At 42.5% G+C, this 20,973-nt stretch overlaps 1 protein-coding gene across 1 annotated transcript in view; it reads right to left on the bottom strand.

Moving 5' to 3' along the window:
- Positions 1-911: 911 nt before the first annotated feature.
- Positions 912-20,973, bottom strand: part of MSN (moesin) — a 78,749-nt gene continuing 58,687 nt past the window's right edge. Inside the window, exons 3-13 of the mRNA XM_032329644.1 lie at positions 17,386-17,481; positions 15,859-16,133; positions 14,321-14,404; positions 13,513-13,659; positions 12,071-12,167; positions 10,203-10,366; positions 7,290-7,420; positions 6,874-7,034; positions 3,950-4,042; positions 3,386-3,610; positions 912-2,834 (exon numbers count right to left, since the gene is read on the bottom strand). Coding sequence (XP_032185535.1) covers positions 2,670-2,834; positions 3,386-3,610; positions 3,950-4,042; positions 6,874-7,034; positions 7,290-7,420; positions 10,203-10,366; positions 12,071-12,167; positions 13,513-13,659; positions 14,321-14,404; positions 15,859-16,133; positions 17,386-17,481 — 1,638 coding nt within the window. The 3' untranslated portion in view covers positions 912-2,669. The remainder of the gene's footprint in view (positions 2,835-3,385; positions 3,611-3,949; positions 4,043-6,873; positions 7,035-7,289; positions 7,421-10,202; positions 10,367-12,070; positions 12,168-13,512; positions 13,660-14,320; positions 14,405-15,858; positions 16,134-17,385; positions 17,482-20,973) is intronic.

Here is a 20,973-nt window from a genome sequence, read left to right as displayed (position 1 = left end):
TTTTAAGAAGTGTTAAAAAATAGTATGTCTTCAGAGCAGTGTTTCCCAAGTCTATCTACACATTGAAATCACCAAGTGTACTGGTCTGTACTACAGATTATAATTTGATCTGAAGATGTGGTCTGGGCTTTTCAACCTTTAAAATTCCAATGTGCAGACAAGTTCAGGTTCCCTGGCTCAAAGGTTTGTTGTGAAGGATTTAAAGCTCACAGAATACATAGTTTACTTTTCCTTGCAAGTGTTGGTTCACAGATGGGGACTGGTGAGTGAGATAATGTGTCAGGTTCAAGAGAGCCAAGAAATCTTATCCCGGTATCAGTTTTCTCATTTGTTAAACTGACATAACCCCATTTAAGCTACAAAATAGACACGTTTTGTAAGCTGTAAAGTACTTCCCAACAGCTTTTGTACATATTCCATTTCACTTTACACTTCGCTCCCCACTGCCTTTTACAACAGGGCTCAAGGTAATTTTTCTGATCTTCACTGTTAGTGCAAAAATTTAGTAGTAGGAAGTAGGCAAGCCTGGAAGATTTCCTGACAAGAAGGCAGGACAGGGCTTAACTATCCCAGGAGGAATCTAGAGATACAAACCATTTCTCACAAGCAACTCCAAAGTCCCAAGTGCAAGTGAGCCCCAGAACATTACATGGTCAATGCAGGGCCCAACTACACTGGAAAAATTAGCCTGGAGCTGTGGAAAGGGCGTAAGTGATTAAGAGAGTCCTGTGCCCTTTGGCAGTTACTCTTCTTTTTCAATTCCCTTGGCCCCTCTATAAAATGAGGATGGTCATATCTGCTCTCCATAGGACTGAAATGAGGATGAAATGAGCCCAAAGATTGGAAGGTGGTCTACAGAATGGAAATTTTAGTGTAGTATTTTATAGCCACTACTCACACCACAACAAAAATAAAGGCACAGAGAAGTCATCCTAAATTTTATTGGCACTGAAATAGAACATGGGTTGAGCATAAATTCTTCCAAAAACAATTTTTAAAAACTCCCAAAAAACACACACAAAAAAATTGAATACAAAATCTAACCTTTCTCCCCAGGCTCCCTGTGGGTGCATTATTGCCCTTAAGAGGCAGCTAGAGTACCCCACAATTCCAGGTTTGAATTTAGCCAGTATAGGGCCTATCACCAAAAGAGTGTCAATATAATTCACAGCAATGCACATGAGACTCCCCAAAGTCAGGCAGGATGGAGTTTGGGAGGGATTGAAGCCAAGGGCTCTGGGCTAGGGGCACTGCCATGGAGCAACAGTATGACCCTTTGGGGACTGAACTCTGGGGAGAAGGGAAAATAAAAAGAACAATAAAACCAAATACCAAGTACTTTAAAAATGAACTGTATGACCTATAGTGATAGATGACATCACTAATACTGAAAGCTTCTTACAATAATATTTCTGGCAAAATATTCTTTTATAATATAGTATATGCTTCCTAGTATATGCTTCCCCCCATATGTGGGAATGGTAAGGAAATGAGGCCAAAATCATCCTGCCTCAAAACTAGTATCTTCTAAGGGTGCACAAGCAAGAAACACAGAAATCAATATTGAATTAGATGCCACTAGAATATATAATACTGGTAAGAAAAAAAAAGGAGCACACATGAAACAGAGAAGAGGAGGAGGTTGCTCCTGTGTTGAGAAAAGGGGGTTAGAGTGTAGAAGGGACCAGACCAGAGCCCCCAACAGCTCTCTGAAGCCCAGTGTGAACATTTACCCCCACTGGCAAGAGTTCTGGATGGGATGGCTAGGCTTTTGGGTAAACATCCCTACTATTCTAGATGGAGGGAATTTGGGGATTGGAATGGGGAGGGGCAGATCCCAAGAAGGGAGAGACCCAGAATAATAGTAAGGGATACCTCTTCCCATAGAGCTCACTTGAAACAAGCCTAGGCTCCCATAAGGCATTGGGGAGGATCTTCTAAACAGCCCTGCCTGAATAGAATGGGCAATAGCCTTCTAAGATGTTGGTGAAGTCTCTTGAAGATACTGTCTCCTCCCATCTCACTGTGGGGAAAATCTGAAATCCTGAACTCAGGGACAAGACTTAGAAGGATTTTGTAACAGGTCCAATCTGGGAGGTATAGAGAAGAATGACTGACATCTTTTTCACTTCCAATCATTATGAAGCCTAAATAACTCTAGAAGAAATGGACATTGTAAGGTCTAATCCTAAGTTCGCTGATATCCTAGAGCATACACCCAGGGCCCTACCTCCTTCTGTAAACTGTGTGATGCTCTAATTCTGCAAATCACAGGACCCTGAAAAGGAAGAAAGTTGTGGGGCAGGTATGGGGGTTAGTTTTCAACTTATATCACACTTAAGTCGCACAGAACAGTATTGTGTGGGGGTATTTCCCCAATCAAGTAGGAACTGCCTCTAAGCTACAAAGTGGTCTCTTCTAGCAATCTAGATTAAAATGGACATAGAGGGAAAAGACGGTCCAATTGGCACTATAGTGGGCCATTTATTTGCCCAATGAGGTGAGTGAGGGCTGAGGGGCTAGGTTTGGTCCCATAGGGGCACTGAAGACTTGGCATGACTCCAGGGCTGCTCTAGTTAGTTGCTTCAGCACAATGTGAGTTAGGCAAGAGTATAGGAGTGTGGGGGCAAGGAAGAAGGGAGGAGGGGTCCTTAGAGGCTTGGTGAACATTACATGGACTCAAATTCATCAATACGCTGCTTAGTATTGCCCTGCCGGATCTGACGCAGGGTTTTATATTTGTCTCGGCCAAGTCGCATGTTCTCAGCATGGATCATGTCATTGGCAGTCTTCTTGGACTCATCACGGGCATTGGCCAGTTCTGAAGTGAGGGCCTGTGAGGGTGTAAGGGGATGAGGGGTTAATGGCTTGCTCTCACTTTACCTCTTCTTATTTAAGCAGATTCATCAGATTCATTCTCTCTCCCCCCGCTCTACACACACACACACAAACACACACACACACACACACCCCTTAACTCCTCTCTTTCTACATACAAACACATATACATATTTTTGAGGGACATTTTCAGCAATGTTGGAAATGCAGTGGGGCAAGAATAAAACAATCAAAAAAAGAAAAATCCACAAACTTTGTGGACCAATGGCAGGTATTCTCTGAAAGTAGAAAAATGTACCAAAGATTCAGGTAGAAATTGGGTCAGGGTATTTTCTGGATACAAGAAAAAAATGGAGTATAGGGCAAAAAACAAAAGGAGGAGGTGGCCCAAGTTCTGACTGATAAGTGATGGGTGCTTATCCTTAAAGCTCTCATTAGAGAAAGGCTCAGACTCCCATACCCCAATGAAACAGGCTCCTCTACCTAACCCAATAATGATATAAGGAATGTACATGGTATCTTTGACCCTCTGGTCCTGTTGGAATACCTTCAGGTGCTTCTGAACACGCTCATTCTTCTCTGCCTCAGTGGTACGTTCCTCCTCACTGCGATCCTTGGCCATGGCATCAGCCCGCAAGTCAGCACTGGCCTCTGCCCCATTCTCATCCTGCTCATCCTGCTCATTCTCAGCCGGCTCAGCTACGTGAGGTGTACTCATGGCAGTCTTCAGCTCAGCACGGGTCTTCTCCAAGTCTTCTTGTACCATCTGAGCCTGTCCAGTAATAGAGGGCAGGAAGAACCAACAGTCAGATCAGGCTAACTTGTGACATCCTACAAATGCATAGAATGGCCCAGCAGGAGGCAGGCACCAGGAAGGCCAAGTCACTTTGTCTGCCTTTAGTTTCTGCATCTGTGTAATAGGAACAATTTACCAACTTCCCTGGTGTATTGGAGAATTCTGGGAAGTATTTGAGAAAGGCTCGAGCTCCTTCTCCCATGATGCCTGCTATCAAGGAAGGATGCAAAGAATAAGGAGCCCAAATCTGAGGAATCTAAGGAACTGAAACCTATCCTTTATCATAAGGCTTTTACTCTGGGCACTGTGTCTCACCTTCTGCTGCCATTCCACAGCCTCACTTTCCTTCTTCTGTCGAGCCATCTCCAGCTGAGAGATTCGAGCTGTCAATTCTGCCATTTCCAAGGCCTATGGATAAATTGGAAGCTTGTGAGAGCTGAGCCTTCTGGTCCTCAGGACCTAGGTATCTTCAACCCCAGTTCCACTGGGGAGCCAATAGAAAACCTGCTGTTCCACTTGCTTGCTGTTCTGGAGGCTCTTTTTACCACACCTCCTCCAGGATGACTGGAAGACCATCCTATTCTCAGATTTACTATTCTTTTTAACTCCAAATCATTTTGTTAGAAGTCAGAGATCCACACCTAGACTACAGACCTCCTGAACACAAACATGTAATTTCTCTCTCCCTCATCTCTCTCTCCCTCCCCCCCTTTCCTCTCATCCTCCCCCTCTTTCTCTCATGCATACACTATTGCCCACTGCATATTTAGGGCCTTCATAAACCTTTGGGAATCAATGTGTCACTGTATGAAGTGCCAGAGCCCTTCCTGCTTTTCTGGAATGCTCAGGACTCCACTAAGACTCTTCCCAGGACAAGTATAGGAAAGATGTTATAGTGTCACAAGGCAATCTGAACAAGGGGAAAAAATAACCCTTATGCACACCCTCTCATCTTGGACACATCTATCTTCTAGAGGAAACTTCTCCCTGGTAAATAGGTCTTAGTTCCTGCATTCACACTCCAAACAGTAGAGGGAAAGAACATATATAAAGGAATTTGGGACATGGGTTCTTAACTTTTGAGTCACAAAAGTAATAAAGATGAAAATTTGTCTGGAATCAGAAGAGACCCCTAATCACTAAGGAAATGTTGAAAAACAAAAATAAAACTGGGGGCATCACGTTACCTGATTTCAAGCTTTATTACAAAGCTGTGATCACCAAGACAGCATGGTACTAGCATAAAAACAGACACATAGACCAGTGGAACAGAGTAGAGAGCCCAGATATGGACCCTCAAATCTATGGTCAATTAATCTTCAACAAAACAGGAAAAAATATACAGTGGAAAAAAGACAGTCTCTTCAATAAATGGTGCTGGGAAAACTGGACAGCTACATGTAGAAGAATGAAACTCAACCATTCTCTTACACCATACACAAAGATAAACTCAAAATGGATAAAAGACCTCAACGTGAGACAGAAATCCATCAGAATCCTAGAGGAGAACATAGGCAGTAATCTCTTCGATATCAGCCACAGCAACTTCTTTCAAGATAGGTCTCCAAAGGCAAAGGAAACAAAAGCGAAAATAAACTTTTGGGACTTCATCAAAATCCAAAGCTTCTGCACAGCAAAGGAAACAGTCAAGAAAACAAAGAGGCTACCCACGGAATGGGAGAAGATATTTTCAAATGACAGTACAGACAAAAGGTTGATATCCAGGATCTATAAAGAACTCCTCAAACACAACACACACAAAACAGACAATCATATCAAAAAGTGGGCAGAAGATATGAACAGACACTTCTCCAATGAAGACATACAAATGGCTATCAGACACATGAAAAAATGTTCATCATCATTAGCCCTCAGGGAGATTCAAATGAAAACCACATTGAGATACCACCTTACACCAGTTAGAATGGCCAAAATTAGCAAGACAGGAAACAACATATGTTGGAGGGGATGTGGAGAAAGGGGAACCCTCTTACACTGTTGGTGGGAATGCAAGTTGGTGTAGCCTCTTTGGAGAACAGTGTGGAGACTCCTCAATTAATTAAAAATAAAGCTTCCCTATGACCCTGTAATTGCACTACTGGATATTTACCCCAAAAATACAAATGTAGTGAAAAGAAGGGCCATTTGTACCCCAATGTTTATAGCAGCAATGGCCACGGTTGCCAAACTGTGGAAAGAACCAAGATGCCCTTCAACGGACGAATGGATAAGGAAGATGTGGTCCATATACACTATGGAGTATTATGCCTCCATCAGAAAGGATGAATACCCAAGTTTTGTAGCAAGATGGATGGGACTGGAAGAGATTATGCTGAGTGAAATAAGTCAAGCAGAGAGAGTCAATTATCATATGGTTTCACTTATTTGTGGAGCATAACAAATAGCATGGAGGACATGGGGAGTTAGAGAGGAGAAGGGAGTTGGGGGAAATTGGAAGGGGAGGTGAAACATGAGAGACTATGGACTCTGAAAAACAGTCTGAGGGGTGTGAAGTGGCGGGGGGGGGTGGGAGGTTGGGGCACCAGGTGGTGGGTATTATAGAGGGCACGGATTGCTTGGAGCACTGGGTGTCGTGAAAAAATAATGAATACTGTTATGCTGAAAATAAATAAAAAATAAATTTACAAAAAAGATGAAAGTAAGGATGCTCACTCTATTCCCTGAAAAGTGCCTGGACACAGTTTTACATACAATTTTAGTGAACAAACCCTTCAAAAAGAGGCAAAAATAGGTTCTCAGCCTTACTCAGCCACACTGTGTGATCTTTGACAAGTTTCTTATACCTCCTTGAGTCCTAATTTCCTTAACTGGGCATAGTATCCCATGTGGGTTAATCCCATAGGATTATTGGGAGAGGAAATCAGAAAGTAAGGGAAGAGGAAAAGTTGCTAGCATAACTTGTAACACACAGTAGATAGTCAATTAAGTGTAAATTCTTTTGCTTCTTTCCTCCCTCCCTTTCCTTTTTCAGGTCATCAGCTCAGATCCCTAAGGGCTAAGAAGGTAGAATAAAAGTAAGGGTTAGGGAAGACTGCAAAGCTTTCTGGGCCACATCAGTGACTCTACAGCTTGCTTTTGAATAAAATATCTGCTGGAGACCTGTTGACTGGCACCCTGATGGAAGGAGACAGCCCTGCAGGCAGGGGTAACTGTGAATAGGTAGGCAGACAGGGAAGAAAATTCAGTTACCACAATCCTAGCTCATTTTATAGCTTTACCAGCTGTTCCTGAGTCGTCTTCTGATCGCGGGAGGCCTGCAACAGGGCTTCCTTGGCCTCTTCAGCTTCTTGACGCTCTTTGGCCAGTTTTTCAGCCTCACTCTGGGCACGCTTCCGCTCCTGTTCAAGCTCCAGGGCCCTGCGGGTCTGTTCTTCTAGTTCTGGAAAGAGAAGAAGGGGGAAAGATAGTGAAATATGCAGACATGGAAGGAACACCTAGCTTCCTTCCTGGAAATGCTTCATCCCAGGGCACAGCTGGCAGAAAGCTCTGGGAACTCTTCCTTTTGCCCTTTCATCTATCTGTAGCCACATATGGATTATATAGCCTGAGTCTGCAGCTCAGGCAGAAGAGCCTCTAGCTCAGAGTTAGGCTCTAGGAAAACCCAGTCTCCAAGGTGACTGACTCTAAGCCTCACCGTGCTGAGCCTTCTTAGTCTGTTCCTCAATTTGCTTCAGCCTCTCCATCAGTTCCTCCTTTTCCCGTTCAATCTTCTCCTTCTCCTTTTCTGCCATCTCACGCTTCTTCTTCTCATTTTCCAGCAAAGCACTAAGGAAAGAGAAAGGATGGAATAGGTCACATGGAAAGGCCCCAAGGCTCTCTGGCCCTGGACCCTCAGCCCTTACCCATCTAACACACTTAGAGCTTGTGAGTTAGGACCACGCTCCCTTATCCCCACATCCTGTCCTTACATCATAGCCCCACATTGGTCAGTACACCCAGGACCCTGTCATTTATTCCAGAGTCAGGATCTAACCTGGACTCCCAGCTCTACTACTCACCAATGGGTAACCAGTGGGTGAACTTAACTATGTCATTTCTTTGCTCTTGTTCTCAGCACTCCTATCTGTAAAATGGCCTAATAAGTCCTGCCCATCTACCTCATAGTTATAGGGTCAAGTTTTGACTCTGCGTTGGGAGTCCACTGAGCTCTATGGCTTCTACAGGCCCTCTAAATCCCAGCTCTAGGCTCTTTTCCCCCAGAATTCGTTGCAAATCTAAAACAAGTATTCACTTTTTTTTGCCCCAATGCATCTTCTAGGAGGTTCCTTTTTCACCCTGGGCTAGGCGTTTTTTCTTTCTCTGGGCCCTCAGAATACTTGACTTATAATCTCCCCATCCCTCCTCTTTATTATTTTTCTCCACAGCACTTTCTCACCAACTTACATACTATATAATTTCCTTATTTGTTCTCTTTCCACGAGAATGTCAGATTCCTGATAGCAGGGATTTTTTTCTATTTATTTTTCACTACTCATTAAATACTTATTGAATGAAAAAATGACAGGGTACTTGTACCTTGAACAGTTATGTATATATTGCTTTTCCTCTTTCTCCTACCAGACTTTAAGATCCTTGAGGGCAGGTTCCTGCCAGATCCAGCTCTGTACACTTCCCCAATCTCAGTAAAATTTTTCCTAATAAATAAGAACTTTGGTTCTTATTTGGACTTATTTGGACTCCTTTTCTAGGCTACTACATTTAGAAGCCTCCTGAGGTTCCAAACTGTTGACAGAGTATCTACTACAACACTGTTCTCAAACCTTAACATGAACAGGAATCACCTGGGATCTTATTTTTTAAATAATTTATTGAGGTGAAATTTACATTATAGTAACCACTATAAAGCAAACAATTTGGTGGCATTTAGTACATTCATAATGTACATTCACTGCCTCTATCTAGTTCCAAAACAAAACCATATACACATAAGTGAGTTTCTTCTTACCTCTCCCCGCCCATTATCCCTAATAACCATCAACCTGCGTTCTGCCTCTAAACATTTATCTATTTTGGATATTTCATATAATGGAATCATATGGTATATGAAATTTTGCGTCTGGTTTCTTTAGCTTAGCATTCTGTTATAGAGGTTCATTCACATTGTAATATGTATCAGGACTTTTTTCCTTTTTATGGCTGAATACTATTCCATTGCATGGCTATACAATGTGTTTATCTATTCATCTGCTGGCCATTCGGTCTATTTCTATCCTCTGTCCATTGCAAATAGCACTGCTATGAACATTTGTGTACATGTACTGTTTTTTTTAAGGATTTTTATTTATTTATTTGACAGAGAACACAAGTAGGCAGAGAGGCAGGCAGAGAGAGAGGGGGAAGCAGGCTCCCTGCTGAGCAGAAAGCCTGATGCCAGGCTCAATCCCACGACCCTGAGATCATGACCTGAGCCAGGCAGAGGCCTAACCCACTGAGCTACCCAGGTGCCCTACATGTACTGTTTTCAATTATTTTGAATATATACCTAGGAGTGGAATTTTGGGATCATATGGTAATTCTATGTTTAACTTTTTGAGAAACCACCAAACTATTTTCCATAGTAGTTGAAACATTTCCACCAGCAATGTACATGAGTTCCAATTTCTCCACATCCTTGACAACAGCTCTTATTTTCTGTATTTATTTATTATATCCATATTTCTTTATTTATTTAACTCATATTTAACTCATATTAGTGAGTTACCAAGTGGTATCTCACTGTAGTTTTGATTTGCATTTCCCTGATGATTAGGGATGTTTTCACATGTTTGCTGGCCATTTGCATACCTTCTTTGGAGAACTGATCTCCTAGTATCTTAATCAAGATGCAGATTCTGGGGGTGCCTGGGTGGCTCAGTGGTTTAAGCTGCTGCCTTCGGTTCAGGTCATGATCTCAGGGTCCTGGGATCGAGTCCCACATCGAGCTCTCTGCTCGGCAGGGAGCCTGCTTCCCTCTCACTCTCTCTGCCTGCCTCTCTGCCTACCTGTGATCTCTGTCAAATAAATAAATAAAATCTTAAAAAAAAAAAAACAGATGCAGATTCTGAGTTAGAAGGTCTGGAGTAGGGTGTTAGATTCTGCCTTTCTAATAAGTTCTCAAGTTGATGTCACTGTTGCTGAGTCTTGCTACACTTTCAGTAACAAGGGAGTTACATAAGGAAAATTCTGGTGGCTCTCCCCAATTCCACTCAGAAATCCCTACAGAGTCCATGTTTAAATGTGCATGGAGCTTTCTGCTAATGACACTACACTGGTCAGATAGGCTGGAGCAACCGAGAATCTGCCTAGAAAAGCAATGGCATGAGGATCAGAGACTATATGGAACTATGAAATATCCCTCCCCCCATAAGCCTCTAAAATCCTAGGCTTCTGATGTCAGCTTCCTGGGGAAGGTGATGCCTGAGACTTAATAGTAGAGGTGATAACCCTGTACAGCTCTCTCTTCCCCCATCCCAGGATGGTTCCATGTCTTTCCTTTATCAATCTTGACACTTTTGGGAAGCTTCTTTGCCCTAGCCTCCACCCTCCACTCTAGTGCCACAGAACCTACCGTTCCATCTGTTTCTGGTGCTTCTCCTCCCGGGCCTGTGCCTTCATCTGCTGTACCTCAATGGTGTCAGGCTTGCGGCGGCGCATGTATAGCTCATGGTTCCCCATGCACAGGGCCAAGATACGCTTGTTAATCCTCAGCCGGGGAGCATAGAAGACAAAGTCCTGATAGGAAACCAACAATCAAAATGAGTTTGGAAGGACAGATGAAAGTGAGCTTCTGCCTTTTGAAAGCACTGAAAGGGTTATTTATCCCAATTTTCTCATATTACAGATAAGAAGGTTAATTATCAGAGTGGTGAAGTAACTTGTCCATGGTAATACAGAAGACTAGTGGCAAACCCAGGACTAGAACCCAGACCTCTGGACTCTAAAACCAGTGTTCTTTCCATCAAACCACAATTTCTTTTAACCTTTGCTTATGAAAACATCACATCCTAAAATATCCTCAATCTAATTGAAAGATAGAAATGGAACCTATCTGCTAATGAGGGATCTTGCTAAATCTCAGGGGTCTCTCTTAGAGGCCCCTGGGATATGGTGGTGTGGGGAGCTGGACTGTTTCTGTATCCTCCTAAAAGCATATCCTAGACACAGCCCCTTAAATCATTTTTGGGATAATGCAAATTGTAAATACATACATAAATACATAAATTTGAACACTGATTGCTCTGGCTGTCATTTAAAAAAATAAGCCTTTGATCTCAGCTGTCTTTGTTAATTAACTTTTCCCACTGGAAGTTGAACACAGCAGCAATTTAAAAAAAGAAGAAAAGGGAAAAACACACACACAAGAATCTAGTTTGCTTAATTGTTACTATAAATACCATTGGACCAAGGTTACCAATTAATGGGTTAACTACCAGTTCCTCTGCCATGGAACCCAAATTACTACTGTTTCATATGGCTTAGTGTGCAGTGGAAGGAGCACAGGCTTTAGAGGTCAAATAATGTATATATAAACCCCAGATTTATATTTTTTAGCTGTGTGATCTTGAGCAAATCACTCCAATTCTTTGAACCTTAATTTCCACAAGTATAAAGCAGGTATACTACTACTTACCTGACAAGGTTGTTGAGCATTAAACAAGATAAAGTATATAAAGTACCTAGCAGCAGAAGTTCAGAGAACTTACAGCTGGAGAAGAATTGTTGAGGCCTTATGAGAAGGGTCTATCTCAGCATGGCCTTTGACCCCTGTTGGACATGAGGTATACCAAAAGACAAGACCTTTTTCTTTTTTCTATCTTACTCTCAATCACCAGCTTTCCAGTCTTATCAACCACAGGCAGCTAAGTAAGTGAAAACTGTGGTGAGCATGTTAGAGGAATGCCTGGACCCAAAGCCCTTTCTTGTTCTTGGGTTGCCCTGGAGATAAGTCTTGAGAGGACAGCAGTAAAGGTATACCAAAGAGCAAGTTTCGAAGATCATCTTTGGATCTGGATTTCTGGCTCTGTCTATTCTCCCCAATTAAAAATAAATCAAGTATACCAACAGTTTTCCTTTCTGGAGCCTACAGGCTTAAAAAAAAATAAGCTGTGCTCTCTGTTTCCACCCCACGGCATCAGGGCAGCAGAAGACAGTGGCAGAGAGGAAGTACTTAGACTGCCTGGGGCTCTCCCTCATCTATGTTTCTCCTAACACACATTTGCCAGGGTGGCACCAGCTACAGGATGTCTCCTGATCATGTCTCATCATCAATAGCCCCTTTCAGGGCCAATCTCCTTTTGTGCCTCCTATTCCTAGCCCCCCGCACACATACAAAAAAAAATCCAGAAAAATGAGAGAAACATACAATGACATGTTTGCTCCTAGCATTATCCAGGTCTTGGCAAGTACCTTTCTTGTCCAGTAGGAAGAATCACTTACCGGGGCTTTTTTGTCAATGGGCTTGATGACAAATTTCTTGTCATTGAAAGAAATATTTCTGATCTCACTCCAGGGAAAGCCTATCTTGGGAGTCAGTCTGTAGAGAACAAGAACATTAGGACCACGGAAAGACAAGAAGGACATAGAGGGTTGGTGGTTTGCCTTTTGCACCCCCAACTTCTTCCTTAAGGAGGTAGATTCATTATCAGCTCAGCCAGTGTTATCACAAGCTACCAGGTCAGTTGCCAGTTTGAGGGTGCAAAAAGGACCTCCTGATACCACAACCAACTTATTATTTCTTGTCCCAAACTCTGAGGTTTGTTTTACTGTATTTTTTAAATTAAATTTTACTTTTTCAGTGTTCCAAAATTCATTGTTTATGCACCACACCCAGTGCTCCATGCAATACGTGCCCTCCTTAATAACCACCACTAGGCTCACCCATCCCCTAACCCCCTCCCTTCCAAAACCCTCAGTTTGTTTCTCAGAGTCCTCAGTTTTACTGTATTTTTTGTTGAGGCAGGAACATTGTGAAAATATCTCACAAGAATCTCCACCCCTGTTTTACTGGGACTCTTCCACCCAAGGTTGTAACAGTTGGGGAGAATGTAAACAATGAGCTCCAAGATTCAGAAGTTACAAGGAACAATCATTTACTACATCCATCCTCACCAAGAGCAGACCAAGGGAAAAAATAAGAAAATGACAAAAGTCTATAGAAAGAGGGAATGTAGGCCAAAAAGCATTTAATCATCATATGGGAGTGGGATTAATTACAAATCCTGACAAGGTTGGTGCTAGGGTGATGCTGTCCAATGGAAAAATAATGGTATTTTAAATTTTCTAGTAGCCACATGTTGGAGTTGAGGGAAGGGATAGGGTGGCTAGGTAATGGACATTGGGGAGGGTATGTGCTATGGTGAGCACTGTGAATTGTGTAAGGCTGATGATTCACAGACCTGTACCCTTGAAACAAATAATACATTATACATTGATAAATTAAAAAAAAAGAAAAGAAGTAAAAAAGAAACAGGTGGAAGTAACTATAATAACAGTTCATTTAACCCAACATACCTAAAAGACTATCATTTGAACACATAAATATCTTAGAAAGTATTTAATGAGACATTCATCATTCTACTCTTCACACTAAGTCTTCTAAGTCTTGTGTATAGTTTACACTTACAGTGTATCTCAATTTAAGAGTAGCTGTATTTCAAGAGCTTAATAGCCACATGTGGCCAGTGACTACCATAGTGGATGGTGCAAGTCTGGTCAATGCAAGATTTTGAGGCCTGGGAGGTTATGCAATCATTTAGGCTGATCTAAACTAGGTAGAAAAGGGTGGGACCTAGTTGGGACCCAGGAGATACAGTCCTACTTCGTGATGAGTACTAGGTGTCAGAGTGGCCCAAATAAACTAAGAGAAATCTAAGTTATACCTGTCATTCTGCTCATAGATGTTGAGACCTAGGGCATCCACTCCCAGCCACAATTCTGAGCCTTTCTTGTTCTTGATGCTGAAGTAGTTCACACCATACATCTCCAGGTCCTGGGCAATCTTCAGATATTCTAGAACAGCATCCTCCCTAAATAAAAGATTTGGGGGGATTATAGAGGGGACCCTGTGAATCAGACCCAGGGAGATAGCCTATATGCTCTGCACTTCTGACAAGAATCTTGCCATTAGGGGAGGGAAAGGGGATAGAAGGTGAGCAGATGATGGAAATTAGAGCACAACATGACATTGTCAAACAAAACCTGCTGACAGGAGCCTAGGATCTGAGGTTCCCAAGGGTAACAAGGGTGGGCCGACCCTTGCCGGCCTCTGGCATGTTAGCAGCATTGAAGTACCTTACGTTCTTAGCAGAACCCAGATGGTGTGATGATGGCAAAATGATAAGATTCATTCCTCAACTAGACAACACCAAAAGATCTGCCATGTTTAGAGATCTCCTTGACCATTTCTTTCTTGTGGAGGGGGCCCTAGTACTCTAGAAGCTCCCTAGGGATCCTGAGGTCCCTTCAGTTTCTTTGTGGTCAAAACTGTTTGGGCCATCATTAAAAAAAATACAGTTTCATAATGATCTTTATTTGCCTTTTATCTCTAATTTCCCCTATAAGTTGCATTCCTATCCCTTTCTCCCCAGCATCCTCCAGTGCCCCTAGTCCTTTATCTCTTTGGACCAAAACCTACTCTCATTCTCCCTACAAAAGCAGTAATACTCATAGTTGCTAGGGTGGTATTACCTGAGCATGCCCCGGTGCTCCTCATGCCACACCTGAATCCGCTCCTCCCACTGGTCCTTGTTGAGTTTATGCTGCTCTAGGACCCTAGAAAGACAACAGATAGTAGATTCAAGCACAAAACCCAAATGCAGGAGTAAAGCAAGTAAAGGGAAGCCCACTTAACTTTCTGAGGGATTGATGCAAAAAAGATATGGAGTCAGCCCACTAAGATCATACTGGAAGTAGACTGAAATTGTAGCAGGAGGTATTAATCAGACATAGGGAACTGCCTGAGAGGTAGGAGAAATACAAGAATGGGTGGAAAAGAAAGACAATGTTAACACCTTCCTTTGTAGTTTTAACCAGAAAATCCAATAATATGCTGTGATTTCCAAGTAGGGCAGGAATGTATCAAGACTCTGTGCTGACTTGAGGGGTTAAGAGTAGAGATGGGCCTCATGGAGGAGGCATGACACTCTCTCCTAGATCCTTATGGAACAAATAGTTTTTGTTTATGAGAAAATTGCTCAGGGATGAGATTACAGCATATAGCTCCAGTACAGAGAACTCAGCCCAAATGACTTTAGAAGAAAGAGGCTTAACTAGATCTACTGGATCTACTAGATCATAAACAAGATCTACTAGATCATAAACAAGACTTGTTTTAAATATGCCATCTCAGACATCAAAGCAGTGACTCCCTAATACTTTCAGGTAAGTTGTGCATATGCCACAGCTCCAATGGGACTGAGGCTCCCAGAATGAAGAACTTTTTCTTCCATCCACAAGCTTAGGAAAATGGCCACTGGAAGCAGTAGGAAAAAAACCAGGGTTAAAAATTCAAAAGACTAGGGTCCCAGGTCTGGTTCTGCCTCAAATGAGCTGTAGGAGGTCTGGCAAGTCAGAGTGAGCACTCTGCTCTATTTCCTTAGCCAGGAAATAAAGATAATGCCTGCCTTATTCATTTTGTGTGTTGTTGTGATGCTAAAACAAAAATAATGTGTATTTGAGAGCATTCAGCTTTGAAGTTTATAAAAGCAGAAAGCTCCCTGCACTGGTTATTGATATTAAAATACAGTTGGAGCTCCCCCCACATCCCTGGCTTGGGTATTTCTCTGTCCCTCCTGTGAACCTCTGATACAAGAGGTCTAAATCAGTGAAAAGGATTGAAAAAAAATGGAACTGGGGTAGAAGGAGTCAATCTGTCTTTGGTAATCTATATAAGCACCTGTTTCCAGAGCAATACAATTCTGCAATCAGGCAAAAGAAGAGAAGGAAAAAATCTTTTTGTTTTGACAGAGAAACAAAAGGGCATGGTGCCATATGCAAATATGTGTCTCTTATACTAACTGCCCACAAATTTTGAGGTTAGGCTTAAGAAAGCTCCTCTTTTAACACTCCCCCAACACCATTAATTAGCAAAATAAAAACCAGTATGCATAACATGATCTTCAGAGAGACCCTAGTAGAACAGAACAGATCTAGCAGTCCCTGTATAACAGGGTCTGGTCAGCCACAGACCTCCATGCAAGGGCAGATGACCAAGGGCACCACCTCACCTCTGCGGCAGCAACTTGTCCCCAGCTAAGTAGCCAGACTTGTGGACTTCCTTATTGAAGTCACCATACTTAGACTGGACAGCATAGGAGGCCAGTAGCACAGCAGTCTCTGGTGGGCAGTAAATATCATCATTGAGAATGCCCTCCTTCACTTGCAGGAAGAACAGGCGCTGTGTGATGTCCTGGATCAATTCCTCAGATACATCCTCAGGATAGAACTTGGCTCGGAACTTGAAGAGCAGAGGACTTTCCTTCCGCACATCCTGGGCAGTCACCTGGGGGCAGCAAGGGGTTACAGCTCTTAAAAAAATGGTCTTTGCCTGTAGGGTGGGGAGAGACACTGAAAAGTCATCAATTTGGGTAATCCTGAAGAGCCAGGTGGCAACTGTTCTGGTTAATTCAGAAAAGAGACATTTTTTTCACTGGGGACCCAACTCCATGCCCATAATTGCTTATTTTTGGGGATTCCTTCCTGAAATGACCTTCGACCCACTGATGCTCATAAGCCTTCAAGCCACCAACATCTGGCAATATACCAACTGCCCCTAAATTTTGAGGTTAGGCTTAAGAAAGCTCCTCTTTTAAGCACCCCCCCATACCATAAATTAGCAAAGTAAAACCTATTATGTATCATTGAGGCTTAGAAATTGGCTAGACAAGAGAACAAAACTAGACTATCTTTTAAAGCCTGAAATTGGCTCTTAACAGCAACACATTTGTTCAGCAAAAGTCTCCACTCCTTGGGGAAACAAGATTCTGCCAGGTGAAGGTGAGGCACTTATCCCCTAGACACAATCAGAATCAGATAACACAAGACACTGGAAACCTCCAACAACAAAGTTAGGAAGTTTGAGGATATTGAGATGGAGGACTGACATGCTCCTGCAGAGACACTGCTTGGAGGTGAAGAGCCTGAATGGACTTCTACTCAAACCATCTCATCTGGAGTTGAACTGAGATAGAAAATCAAGAAAGAATGGGTTATAAATAGGTGATGGGTATAAAGGAAGGCACTTGTGATGAGCACCAGGTGTTGTATGTAAGCAATGAATCACAAAATATTACACCTGAAAATAATATTGCACTGTATGCTAACTAGCTGGAATTTAAATAAGTACCTGAAAAAACTTTATAAACACATATATTTTTTTTTCTCCAGTCTGTTATTCTCCTTTTAACAAACCTCCTAAAGCCCTTGAGTTTGGAAAGAAAAAATAGGATGCCAATCTCCTCTTGAAAATCCATTAATGATTATGGTATAAGACAAGTCAAAATTTAAAACAGAGCTCCAAGGAAAAAGGGAAGGGTCTCTTCCTCCTTGGACAAAGGCCATTCTCACTGTTAGAAGTCAAAGTGGAGACAGAGCAGGAGTTCTACCTTGGCTGAGTCTTCTGTCTTTATTCAGATCAATAGACCACCCAGTGAAAAGCACAGCCCTGGATTTGCCAGCTACCACATGTTACCCACTTGAATATAAGATATGATGGAGGAATGAATTACAAACTCAACAACTGGGTAAGAAGTTACCTTCTTATTGAGTTTCAGCCAAGTGGAGAAATTTTTAGTATCCTGGTATTGCAGACCAAAAAACCAAACTTCCCTCAGGCCAATAGTTTTCACCACCTAGAAAAGAAAAGAAAAACATTGCTTGAATGTACGGAGGACACAAAACTGAAACTAAGATGGTCCCTGACTTCAAAAGACATAAGGTGTCCAGGGTCTGGCAAGGAAATACACTTGGGCAGTAGTCAAGAAATGATGTCAGGATCTCTCTACACAAAGTACTTTTGTTGAGGTAGAGAACAGGTCTATCACTTAGGAGCACTACCACATACCAATAACTATATTCATTATCCCCTTTGATTTTCACAATAGCTCTGTGATACATTTACAACTAGGCCCATTTTATTGATAGTGAAACTAAGTTTCCAAGAAGTGAAGGTTCAGTTAGTGAGTAGAAGAGTCAGGTCTGTTTGACTCCAAACCCATGAGTTTTTCAAATCCAGTGTTGACTGCCACTTCTTCTCTCTATTATGTCATGTGCCTTTCTACTCTCCGGATGAATTAAAAGGCTGGAAATAGAGAGTGTTGGCTTAATTCCTTTATCTTCTTCTCTTGGGTTACTCTTTTATCTTTAGCAACTAGAAATATGTCCACACTGTTCCCAGTCCCATTTACAATGCCCTAAGAAAGAATGTTCAGGGAGACATAGCAGGTATTGTGGTATCCATTAATCCAATGATGTGCTGTGTCTGGGTATTGAGATGCTTCTTCCCAGCCTTGATTAGAGGCTAGTCATGATTACCTTTACCAATAGCACAGGTTGAGAATGGGAAAGAGGGTAGAAACAGGGTGAGTACCTCAGTATAGTAGCGAAGTGGCCCCTGGTGTTCTAGGCCTCTTGGCTAAGCAGTGGGTAGTAGGAAAGGGAGGCCAGCCAGCAGATGGAGATTGTTTTCCAGTCCCTGACATTAGCAATGTTAATGGTTCTGGCTGACAGCTGAACCCCAGCATGCCCACCACTGGAGATGGGAGGCAATAAAGCTGACTCATAACCTAATGAGGTTGTGCTGATGGTTTTCTTTCTTTTTTTTTTTTTTTAATTTTCTTCGGGGGTAGGCAAGGGAGGTAGGGGAGTGAGCTGAAGGAATTTACCTGGATATAGAAATAGGAAAGGAGGACCCAATATTGCTAATGTCCTTCCTTATCAATAAATTATATCTTCCCTCAACACATGCACACACATGTGCACACACACACATACACTCCTCCACTATATCTACAAAGTTTCTACTATGCACCCAAACCCAGACCCCATAGTCATTCCTGAAGCTTACAATCTAGAGCTTCAGAGGCCCCAAGGAAAAAGTAGCTCATATCTATTAAGTACCTATTATGTAACAGGTATTGAACACTGAACAACCCTGAGATAGCTATTATCTCTATTTTATACATGAATAAACAAAGGCTTAAGAGGCAACCTGCCTAGAAGACATGACTAGATACCTTTCCATCCAGATGGCTTACTGACACATGAAAAGGTGTTCAACATCACTTATCAACAGAGAAATACAAATCCAAACCACAATGAGATACCACTTAACACTGGTCAGAATGGTTAAAATTAACAACAAAGAAACAATAGGTGTTGGCAAGGATGTGGAAAAAGGGGAATCCTCTTGCACTGTTGGTGGGAATGTAATGCAAACCAATGTACTCACTCTGGAGAAAAGTATAGAGATTCCTCAAAAAGTTAAAAATGAAACTACACTACAATCCAGCAATTTTACTTAGGTATTTACCCAAAGTATAAAAAATACAGATTCAAAGGGGTACATGTGCCCTGATGTTTATAGCAGCATTGCCAAAATAGCCAAACTATGGAAAGAACCCAAATGTCCACTGACTGATGAGTCAATAGAGAAGATGTGGGGTGTGTGTGTGTGTGTGTGTGTGTGTGTGTGTGTACATATAATGGAATTTTACTCAATTTTTACTCAACCATCAAAAAGAATGAAATTGGGGGAGACAAGATGGCAGGGAAGTAGGAGGAGGCGCCGTTTCGACCTGTATCCTAAAGTGAGCTGATTACCTACCAAAGAACTCCGATCACCCATGAAATCAGCCTGAGATCAGAATTATACACGTCTGAATCTCTACAGGGGCAGAAGACGCCAGTGGGCAGGTAAAGCGGAGTGGGAATGTTGGACTGATATCGGAAGATAAACAGAAGGGGGAGGGAACCACCAGAGGCGACCCATTGGAAAGTAATACCCCAATACGAGAGTGCCCTGCATCTGGGGACAAGCATTAACTTGGAGTCTGGTTGAAAGCACTCAAAAAGAGCAAGGAATCACGGGGGGAAATTGTGGGAATCAGGGTGGTTAGGGACAGGGGCTTAAGTCCCCGGACCCAGGACAGCCTCCCCTGGGGCTGAGCCAGAGAGAGTGCGGCGGAGAAACCAGGTCTTGGTCCCTGAGCCGCCAGCGTGCCCAAGAACACATGGGGTCTGGCTCCTGTGAGGGACTGGGAGCCTCGCCAGATGGCAGAACGCCACGCCCTGCTATCAGAGCCTGAGATGCATGCGCCCCACACCCTCCCTGAGAGAGGTGTGTGCAGGTGCCAGCCCGGTGCTCTCGGACCAGAAAGACCAGGCACTCCCAACCTGGGCAAGTGGGAAAATCTCAGTGTGCCATTGCTGCTTGGAACCTCTCTGGCGATTTGGAGCTGCCCAGACAGCCACCGCTGCCGTGGTTTTGGGTGCAAGCAGGAGATCCTGCATCCCCAGGGACCATGAGTCAGAACCTGCTCTGCCAGCAGCTCTGCAGCACCACAGGGGAGCAGACTGAGGCTTCTCTCTGAGGGGGAGGTCAGGGTGCAGTTTTCTTTCCTCTAAACCTCCCAAAACCATCAAAGCTGTAAAGGCTAGAGGAAAAAAAAAGAACAAACAAACATAAAAACCTCCAGAGAACAAAAGCCTGAAAAACCGGTTTCCTCAGACCCCACCCCCTTGAGGGGGATGGGAGGACTTAACTAAGGGAACATCATTCACTGAAAACCCATGTGGCAGGCCCCTCCCCCAGAAAACCAACCAGAAAAGAAAAAAAAAAAAAAGATGACAAGAGAACAACCACCACTGCTTCATAGATACAACTTTTATTTTTAACTCGTTCCCACTATTTTGGTTCATTTTTTTAAATATACATAATTTTTTAAGCTATTTACAATCACAGTGAGATGTCCAGTACATCAAATTCCATAATGACCTTCTAACCTTCACTTTTTGATACATGCACCTGTGTTTTTCTCTGGCTTTTCTATTTTTTAATTTTTTTTAAATTTTAGTTTAGTTTAGTCTAGTTTATTCTTTTTAATTTTTTTTAATTTTTATTTTCTAATATTCATATAGAGTTAAACTTCAAGGTAACCCCCTTTCCCCAATCAATGCTACAGCTATAGGTAAACCAATTTTTAATCCCCCTTTATCTTAGGAAAGTTGAGTCCTTTAACAAAGATATCAAGATACATCCAGGAAGAATCAAAATAAACTTCCTCGCACACACTGAGAATTTATAACCACTGTTCCAACTTTTTCTTCCACCCGTGTTTCTGTCT

The sequence above is a fragment of the Mustela erminea genome, chromosome X, assembly GCF_009829155.1.
Source record: "Mustela erminea isolate mMusErm1 chromosome X, mMusErm1.Pri, whole genome shotgun sequence".
Classification (NCBI taxonomy): domain Eukaryota; kingdom Metazoa; phylum Chordata; class Mammalia; order Carnivora; family Mustelidae; genus Mustela; species Mustela erminea.
The sequence above is the reverse complement of the archived record's forward strand: the minus strand, read 5'-3'. Positions and strand labels throughout refer to the sequence as shown.